Here is a 10332-nt window from a genome sequence, read left to right as displayed (position 1 = left end):
GTGTAGGAATATTCGAGAATGTACTGGACTTACATTGCTTGCGTGTATAAATGGTTGCGGACCGAACATCGCGGGAGTTTTTACTATCGAACGAGATCGAGTACGTATGAAACATTAGAGCGCGGAAAAATAAATTGCGAAGTGTGTGTGATATAAATAATCGATATAAATTGTATGGTTTTTATAGTGTTTTAGTTTTGTTTAATAAATATTGATATAAATCGAACCCGAATTTATAAATCACGTTACAGTATTCTAATTAAATTACCCTTGACGAAAAATATAAAATGCCTAGACGAGAATAGGTCCTTTGTTAACTACTTACATTCTAGTTTCTTAACCGCTATTTATTACCTATACTAACTATACTTATTTATATTAGGAGGGCCCAGACTAGTAATACACGTTTATTTATGTGTCTATATTCTTTCACTCCCAGCATAAACAAGGCCTTGGAAGTAATTCATAATTACAGTCCACTTACAATCAAATTCTTTGTTATCGAAACCCCCTTGTACGGTACAATAATAATAATAATAACATACATACGTCAATCAATTGCATAACAACTTGTGACCAAAGGTTTCAATGCCTTCTATCAAACAAGGTGCAATTTTTACACTTGCAATTAGATAACAACCTCTCTGACCTTTCCTATTTAAACGACCGACCTTTCGTTTGTTACACAGTGTCTATCGGCGTCGTTCACACTTCTTGGTAAGTGACTTCAGTGGCTAAATTTGTACTGAATAGGCTGCGTTTAGATTGCAATGGCATTAATCTTGAAGCTACTGCTCCTAATTGGCTTTGTCGCTGTACAGTCGAAGGACTGCAACTATCGCTTTTGGAAGGCAATAACCTGCGAGAAAATTCATTCTTTGGACCAACTGAAGAAAGGTATTCAGGAATGTATTGAGTACGATCAGGTGCCAATTAAAGGTTTCTACCGGTTGGAGATGGAAAAGAGTACGATTGGGTTCCTTGATCCCGACACGTTTAAAGGTTACGAACACGTGAAGATTATTCGGTTTCTTCTCACTAGTGTATCAAATATACCCGATGGCTGTTTTAAAAACCTAAATCTAGAAACGCTTCAAATTAGCTTTAGCACAGTAGACAATATTGAAAATAAAGCGTTCGAAGGTATGTTCAATGTCAAAAGGTTTGTAATTTATGAAACCAAAGTGTCGCGCTTTTCCAAGGGTGCGTTTGCCGATATGCACGCTTTGGTCGAGCTCAAATTGCTCAATATCGAGTTAGAGGAGCTGGAAGAGGGTGCCTTTGACAATTCTCCAAACATGGTCGAGCTGCATCTTCATGGAAACAAACTGGAAAAAGTTCCGAAGAACTTGCTTGCGAAGTTGTTGTTGCTGGAGACAGTTTATCTTAGCGAAAACGCGTTGACCGTGCTAGACAGTGGCCTCCTCAATGGGTTGACTAAGCTTCAAACGCTTCATCTGGAGGGCAACCGTTTGGTGACGTTACCGCCGCAAATATTCAACGACCAAAGTTCTCTTACTGAACTGCATTTGGAGAACAACGGCATGAAAAAGATCCCCGATGGGCTCTTTGCAAAATTACAAAATCTGAGAGATATTTACCTTTCCGGAAACAAGTTTGAAAGTCTCCCAAGCGACATTTTTCAAAGCAACCCACAGATAAAGTCCATTGATCTTTCAGATAACCAGCTAAGGCACCTGAATGGATTATTCAAGAGACTTTCGAAGCTGAACCACGTTAGCTTAACCAAAAACAAGCTCTCAACAATCCCTGACGGCACCTTCTCCGACTGTACCAAGTTGTTTGAAATGGACTTCACTGAAAACGAAATCGAGAAGATTACACCTGGAATTTTCACCGGTCTAAGAAGTCTAAAGAAGATCATTTTCGGAACAAACAGGGTGAGCGAAGTCGAACCCGGCTCATTCAATGGGCTAACTGAGCTTTACAAATTGAACCTTAGGGACAATAAGCTTAAGTCACTTCCGAGTGGGGTGTTTGACAAGAATGTCAAGTTGGAATGGCTGTATCTGAGCGACAACGAGATCGAGCAGTTGGACGAAGGAATTTTCGACAAATTATCCGAACTAAAACGACTATATTTGGACAACAACAAGATCCAGAAATTCGATTCCGGTATTTTTAAAAATTTAAAAAAGGTCGAATTCATGTACATCGGCAGGAATAAGCTGGACAGCATAACGGCGAACATGTTTGAATGTTTAAGTTCCTTGACAGACCTGTACATCAAGGAGAATCCCATTGAAACCGTATCTTGCGACGCTTTCAATGATTTGGCAACCTTGGAGTCGCTGAGAATGGAAAATCTTAATGTTGAGGAGTTTCCTTCAAAATGTTTTTCGGGTTTGAAGAACGTGGTGTCTCTTACGATTAGCAACTCCAAGTTAAAGCGGTTGAATAAGGGGATGTTCTTAGGGATGGACAAGTTGAGGGCGCTGGTCCTATCGGAGAACCACATCGAGCATTTCAAGGGGGATGTGTTTGAAGGATTGCATGAACTTGCAACGTTAGATCTTCATCAAAATCAGCTCTCAGAAATCAAAAGGGAGATGTTCACCGAATTGCTAAAGCTCGACACGCTTACCTTGAGCAATAACAAGATCACGTCAATCGACCCTAGTGCATTCGAACTGCTTCCCAACTTAGCCGACCTGGACTTGAAAGAAAATAAACTTCAACAAATGAGGGGTGATGAATTCACCACCGCCCCGAACCTGAGCATGTTACACCTTTCCGGGAACGACCTCACAAGTTTGCCATCCGACATCTTCAAACCACTAACGTCACTTTCAGCGTTAATTCTAGTGTCAAACAAATTGGGGACGTTACAGAAGGGTTCGATACCCTCCATACCCCATCTGAAATATCTGAGGCTAGATAAGAACGAAATTGATGATATCAAACCGGGTACGTTCGAGGACTTCGAGTCGCTTCTGATCTTGGACTTGTCCAAAAACACCTTAAAGTATATCGACGGGGAAATGTTCAAAGGGCTTACAAAACTGGACAAACTCGAGCTTAAGTACAATGAAATAGAAGACTTGAATCCGGACGTCTTCAACAATCTACCTCAATTGACTCGTGTACGTCTAGAAGGCAACAAGATCAGCGCCAACGTTATGGAGGTCATGAAGAAGAGGTTTCCTGAAATAAATCCCACGTTTTTTTAGTAGAATCTAATGTGTAATTTTTCTGTTTAATAAAACCTTCTCTAACCCATTTAAAACCTACTTGGTGATTTCCCGGGAGTCAATTAGAATTACGGGGCGGCTGAGCTTACGAAAAGACTTCAAGCAATTTATTACGGGAATTGCCCTTATTTGTATTCTCTCTGGCTAAACATGGATGGATGGAATATCGTGAAAAATGGGGGTACGTTTTAAAGGCTCGAAAAGAGCCTTAAAACTTCCTAAACTGAAGGTATTCGAAAATCTCGTAGTAGGGAGGAATTCCAAAGCTTCTTGGATATACTGAGGTACCACGACCATTCCAAGCGCTTACAAGCTGCAACCACCGCAAAAGATTCCATAATACTGTTTTGGCGACCTTTTGAGCATGTTTCCAAATGTTAAAGTCTACAGTCCCTTAAATGCACGCTGTAAGCGCATAAAGGACTTTTAAAGGGTTTTACCGGCTCCACCCTCCTTCCTCAATTCGGGTTTCATTTTCATCTTTTTCGCCATTATGTCCTTATATCCCTTTAATTTTTCTCTTACGCTTCGTCTACATCTACTCCATCCCCTTGACTTTATTACTCGATCACTGCCGCTCAATGCCTCGATGTTTCCGGATTACGATTCCTATGCCTCTGCTGGTTCTCTCCTTCTTCCCTCCTCCTATCCACCAGTCGTAGTTCCATGCCGCGGCCATCCCACTTGTTAGTTTGGTCTCCTGTAGGCTGGCTACATCTACTCCCTGTTTTCGTCCTTTGTCCCTTGTACGTTCTACGTAGCTACCCTCGTGCTGTAGCGGTTATTTCCGCTCCTCCTCGGCATGGCACTCCTTCCGGATACCATGCTAGCACTATATTCGTTAGGGACGTCTGCTCTTCTCTCGCTTCCTCGCATTCTCCAGCACCCTTGTTCTCCGGAGTCACTCTCCAATCAACGATTAAATATGGCCGTTTTTCATTAATAAGAAGCCATTTTGTAGGCGTTAATTAGTTAACCAAGAATTGTAGCCCGAATTCAAGTTTCTTGATTAGCAGATCATTGACATCATTTCCTGAACCCGATTTTAGCGAAATTAAAATCTACCGATTGTCCAGATGCAAAAGAATCGTTCAGATATGCAAGAGATTCTCGCAAGAATATGTGACATCGCTGCAGTAGAGATTGAAATGGTTCAAGACAAACCCAAAGATTATTCGAGGAATGTGTTGGCGCTGTTAAAATGGAAATTGGGACGTATTACCCATGTTCACTCGTGCGATGATTGAAATGTTAGAGTGGTTACAATTATGACAGCCAACTGAAATCTGGAAAATGTTGGAAAAGCAATTTTATTTTATTATTTTATTTAAATTGAATACAATCCATTCGAACAATATCTCTGCTTGTGTTAGGTATGTTAGCACAAATGCCCCTTATTGAAACCAGATGAGAGACTATATGTATCTATATATGATCTAAGGTTATTTAGGATGACTTTGCGAAGAACGTCGTGTACAACAAGAGTGAAGCCCGAGTTAATCGAGCTAATGAGTGAACAAAAGGCACTTTCTAAACGTATATATAATTTTAGAGTGATCCTTAATAATCCATAATTGAATAATGTCATAACTCAAAATTATTAATGTTATTGGAAACGCGTAGTGAAAGTCGTTTATTGTTACTATAAGCAACAAGTTACAATAATCAAATTTTTATCGTTTTTATAATCGCAGATGATAGCCACTATCTCAAGTAGGATAAGACCGAATTGATCCTAAAATACGATTTAGAAGTATTTACGAGATAGGTATCTACTTCACGGCTTATGAAGTGAGCGTCGTTCATATACAGGGTGTTACAGGACCGCATGTTAACAGAAAATTGGGTGATAGAGGGAATCAAGACAAGCACTTTTTCTAAATAAGCCGAGGGTCTAACGTGTCTCTTTTGGGAGCCACCCCCAAAGAAGTGGTGAAATTTGGATTTCTTCTTTAATTTTTTTCTCAGCAACCATCGACTTAAATCGTTATGTTTTTGTTATTTGCGACATTTTCAATTAACCGCATGCGAAATTAGATCACTCACTAGTAGGTGGGGGACACTTTGTATCCCGAAGGCCCAATCTTCAAATGAGTAAATAGCTTTTGTTTGAAAAGTTATTTAACTTTAACAACAAATTTTGTGGAATTCTCTCCAATTTCTTTGTCCGACCAAGATTTGCAGTGGAACTTTTTTTTAGAATCTCTAAAAACTAATTGCAGATTCGTCATTTTCATGTTAAAAAAAACCCCAGATAACAAATTTGGTCGAAATCATAATTTTTTCGCACCCCCAAATAGGGGGATTGGGCATACCCGAAAACCTATTCAAAGACGTGCTACCCATCTCTGTAACTCTTATGGTTGCTGAGTAAAAAAGTAAAGAAGAAATCCAAATTTCACCACTTCTTTGGAGGTGACTCCCAAACGAAACACGTTGGACCCTCGGTTTATTCGGAAAAAGACCCAATAGTATTTTACATGCGGTCATGTAACACCCTGTATAAAAAGTGACCACTTAGATTACGTAAGATTTTTAGTACGGTATAATTTTTTTTTAATTGAATCTAAACGAAATATTTAAAATTGTGTAACAGAGTATTATAATTTCGGACAAGTGTTTTTCCGCTGGGAGAGTGCCCAGGATACGTACCCTATTTCCACGTTGGATAGCCAAGGATATCCTTTGGAATAAAAATTGCTTAGCGCGTTTGTCGCTGGATTCTGCAATTAAACTTCTGCCTATTCTATTGAGAAAATCTCGCGATTCCTTGCACCATATCTCGAAAGCAAGTCCCATAAACACATATTCTTTCTCTAGATCTTGATATTTTTTATGTTTTTTTAGCGTGCCACTTCTGTTGCAGCTCCAGCCCTTACAGAAGTACTTTTCAATTTAAATTATGAGAGATCCGAAATCGTATAGAAAATTCCAATCTAGATCATTTGATTATATGTCAATATGTCAGTGGTGACAGATGTCATTAGAGACATTCAGCTATGTGACAGGTGCGGTCGGTAAAGTAGTCTGGGATCATGAAAAATGACATAAAGTAGGCATGAAATAGAAATAGAGCGGTTAAATATCGAATAATGCCTGAGGTGCATACAAAATTTTATTTTTCATTGTTCCAAATAATGCATTTCCGATATACAAATGTAATGATTATTGTTTGCCCAACATTAAAGTGTTGCATACGAATCAAGTAGCATCTTTTTTTATTACATAATATATCTCCATCTATGTTTTGCAGGTCGTTTGAGGGCATAATGAAATGACAATCCATTATGCCCGCGGGCGTCATAGACTGCTTTATATATCTCATATGAGTGATCATATGGCATATAATAGGCAAATGAAAAATAAATTTCATAACGATTTTAGGTAAACGGAGTTTGTTGTTTTCTTCCATATACGTCATTATATGAGATCTCGAGATTAACTTTGTTATCAGAAATCAAATAGTTGAACCATGAACAAGAAAAGCTTTAAAGCTTTAAAGGTAAACAGAAGAAAAGGTCCAACTTCCTAATTGCAATAGAATTGAGCTGCCCGTAGGCGAATTTTGGCATCGGTTTTAATATCAAGAAACCAGGCCCGTCATCGACCCATATTTGATGCTCCACGATCAGGCTTTATTCCCATAAAATATAATAACGGAGAAAGTGAGTAATATTTTTCATTCAACTAGTTTATATAGACTTTAGAAAACAGCATTGTATAATTGCGTAATATGAGATTACTTACAAACCTGAGTGTTATCTACGCTTATCTTCACTCATGAAGGTATAAAAATATAAAAAAAAGTTCTTGCTTTCTTTTTATCTTCACTTAGTTACATAGCTTTGAATATGACGCTAGTCACTGCTTGGCTTCTCGTCTTGGGGTTTTGGGGTAAGTTTAATTTTACACCATGATAGGTAGCTTAGCAGCCTTAGCTGAAATATGTCACAAAGAAAATGTCACGTTACACCGGCTCTTTTTAATTTTACATTTTGTCTACATTTTAATTTTGTTTTTTTTTAGAAAATTGATTATTTGGTTGTTGTTTATGTATGTTAAGATTTTGAGTTTTTCTTGTGTCTTTCTTTTTCTTTTTTCTTTTACACTAAATAATTGCGCGTTATCTACCTATTAATTATGTATTGTCCTCTGTAATTAGAATATTCTGTTCTGTTAGACAATAAATCTCTATTATTATTATTATTATTATTAAGAGTGAATCTGACATCCGATCCGACGTACCTATTTTTTAGGTAGTTCGGTCGAAGGCACATTCGAAAATGGTAGAGTGATCGGGGGCTCCCCTGCGCCCGACAACGCTTACCCTTATCATATAGCGATATGGCGACGTGATTGGTCATTAAAATGGGTATATCATTGTGGAGGATCGATTATTAACGAGCGACATGTGCTGACAGCGGCCCATTGTGTTTCGGGGTAAGTGGTCTGACATTTCAGCCATTTTTTTTAAAATATGCTTCCAGTGGACAGGATGCCGCGAATTTCAGGATTGTTGCCGGGAATCACAAGTTAAGCGACGTCCAGCAGGCTGTCTACGCCGTTTCTGAGATTATCATCCACGAAGACTTTGAACGCTTCGCGTTGAATGACGATATAGCCATACTGAAACTGAACGAAGCTATCACATATGGTGTAAGAATTCAACCTGTAGGGCTAGCCGAAGTGTATCCACCACCGGGTACCAACTGCACGGTGACGGGATGGGGCCTTGTGGGGTATCCGTCGTATAACACTCCCGACGAACTGCAATACATACAACTAAAAACCATTTCTCTCGACGAATGCAAGGCAAGATTGGCACCTGTCGGTGTGGCTGTCAGCGACGAGCAAATCTGCACACTTACCAAAGCAGGAGAAGGTGTCTGCAAAGGCGACTCCGGAGGACCACTTGTGGACAACGCTAGTGGTAAACAAATCGGCGTGGTTTCGTGGGGGCCGTATACGTGCGCTTCCGGATATTCGGATGTTTACACGAACGTTTATGCGTATCGAAGCTGGATAGGTCAACATAGCGGTTAGGGTATCTAGGTGGAGAAACGGTCGTATCTTTTGTTCTCGGTATCTTAAAGTTAATAAACCTTATCATCGAGAAGTATATTTTGCGGATTTATTTGTTACCACTCCATCAGTTGCGATCCGATTTTAGTGTATTTAATTTAATTTAACGCTATATATATATATATATATATATATATATATATATCCGAGAGGAAACGACAGGTACAGTGGGCTGATAACCGAGAGGGTGCCAAAGTATTTAACAGAGGGAAAGAAACACATTAAAATAATAAGGTGAAAACGAGGAGAGAGGAAGAGAGAAGTGGGGAGAAGAGAAAGGAAGGAAATGTATATTACGCGGAGAGAAAGACATAGATAGATAATCACATGATAATAGAATGTATAGAAGTAGAACGAATAGGGAAAAGTAGGAGATAAATACCGGATGAGAGGAGGAGAAGAGCGAGTTGGAACACTCATGCTTGACGCCTCTCACAGGCCTTTTAAATGCGTTTTAACTATGTACACCTTTGAAAGTCCCTAAGGGTTAATAAAGGCTCTTAAGACTAATTAAAATGCTTTAATGAGCAATTCAAGTTCTTGAAAACAAGTTTCTTAAATACTCCAAAAAGTATGAAAAATGGTTAAGGTCTCCTAAAAACCTTTGGGCTTGCAGATGCCTTTTGAAGTCCTTGGATACTGTTCGCGGCCATTAACTGCTATTAAAGGCTTTAAATATACTTATATTCCACAAATTGTTCTATAGGCTCATCAAGGTTTGGATGTTATGCCACTAAAAATCTATGAGGATTACTGACAATTCTTGCGGTCACTTAGTAGCTCATGCAAGCTACACAGTAGCCTTAAATATCAATCAGTGTGTCTTTTAGTGTTCTTAAAGGCATGTAAGGCTTCTAAAGTGCCGTTATAGGCTGTAGAGTTTCAATAAGTCTGCTAAATTTTGTAAAGGAGTCATAAAGCGCTTGAAAAACTAATAGTATGGATGACTCCCAAAATGATTCATCAAGACTTTTAAAGCCTTAGTAAAATTAGGACACTTTCTGAACCTCTTAATAATTTTTTAAAAGCTCAGTAAAGACACTAAAAGATTCTGAAAGTCACAAAAACACAAAAGCCTTTATGATCTTTAATTCCTTTGAAGTTATTAAAGATTATCTTAACGGGTTTCTAACTCTTAACGCCCCTAAAAACTTTAAAGCCGTTTAAATCTTCTAAACTGTTCTTAAAGACCTTAAAGGTTCTTCAATCCCAAGCACTTAAAAAACTTTTAAGACAAATAGGGCTCTTGGAGGAGTGTACGACTATTAAGGAAACGTCACAGATTCCTAAAAGCCCGTAAACGCTCGTGACTGAAGAATTTTGACTACTGCAAAAGACTGTTTTGGCGACTCTACTATTTTGCCGCTATTAATGGCTCTACAGACCTTTAAAAACACGACCTTTGACACTAAAAAATCGTATGATTTCTAAAGGCTTTTAGGGACTGAAAGTCACCAGAACTTCTGTGGAGTCTTTGAATCTTCCGAGAACCATCGCTTTAAAATATAACAAAAGTGAATCTTAACGATTCTCAAGTGGTCTGTTAGAGACCCAATATGGTCATCAAAATGTTTCAAGGCCAGTCGAAACCTATTGGAGAGCAGACATGTGGAGAACCCTAAAGGGTCTAAAAGAACGATAGGTGTTAGTAATCAAGCGGTGTTCAAGTCTGTGAAAAGCTATTGATGTGACCCAAGTGCCAAAGCGGAAGCGTAAACGTCGTACTCTCTCAAAGTTTCACAATCTCGTCGTTTCAAAGCCTTAGGGCTTCAGATAGAAGATCAGTGCCAACCTGTAGGGATCCAGAAGTTATGAAACGACGAGTTCTAAAAGTCAAAACAATGTGATCAGCGCACGGTATCACAACAACAGAGCTTCAGGGAACTCGGTCTAAAGCTCATAGTCTCATAGGCTGAAGGTGTGAATTTTTGGAACCCTAGAGTTGCGGTCCCCCAGCTCAAGACAAAATGTGAGAAAATGATTACTATGGTTACGAGATGATGAAAGAACAATTAGTGGATAAACTGGGCGAAATCAC

General features: G+C 38.9%; 2 protein-coding genes across 2 annotated transcripts; both read left to right on the top strand.

Annotated features, from left to right (window-relative positions):
* Window positions 1-682: 682 nt before the first annotated feature.
* Window positions 683-3233, top strand: LOC116166084 (slit homolog 1 protein-like). The gene is made up of 2 exons (XM_031480915.1): window positions 683-717; window positions 765-3233. Exon 2 carries the CDS (start codon window positions 771-773, stop codon window positions 3189-3191), a length of 2421 nt encoding a protein of 806 aa, XP_031336775.1. The 5' UTR covers window positions 683-717; window positions 765-770; the 3' UTR covers window positions 3192-3233.
* Window positions 3234-7032: 3799 nt separating this feature from the next.
* On the top strand, window positions 7033-8331 carry LOC116165814 (chymotrypsin-1-like). Its single transcript, XM_031480503.1, has 3 exons — window positions 7033-7106; window positions 7469-7652; window positions 7700-8331. Exons 1-3 carry the CDS (start codon window positions 7064-7066, stop codon window positions 8253-8255), a joined length of 783 nt encoding a protein of 260 aa, XP_031336363.1. The 5' UTR covers window positions 7033-7063; the 3' UTR covers window positions 8256-8331.
* Window positions 8332-10332: the final 2001 nt, after the last annotated feature.

The sequence above is a fragment of the Photinus pyralis genome, unplaced genomic scaffold (genome assembly GCF_008802855.1).
Source record: "Photinus pyralis isolate 1611_PpyrPB1 unplaced genomic scaffold, Ppyr1.3 Ppyr1.4_LG3a, whole genome shotgun sequence".
NCBI classification, from domain to species: Eukaryota; Metazoa; Arthropoda; class Insecta; order Coleoptera; family Lampyridae; genus Photinus; species Photinus pyralis.
Note: the sequence above shows the minus strand (reverse complement) of the source record. Positions and strands in the feature narration are given on the sequence as shown.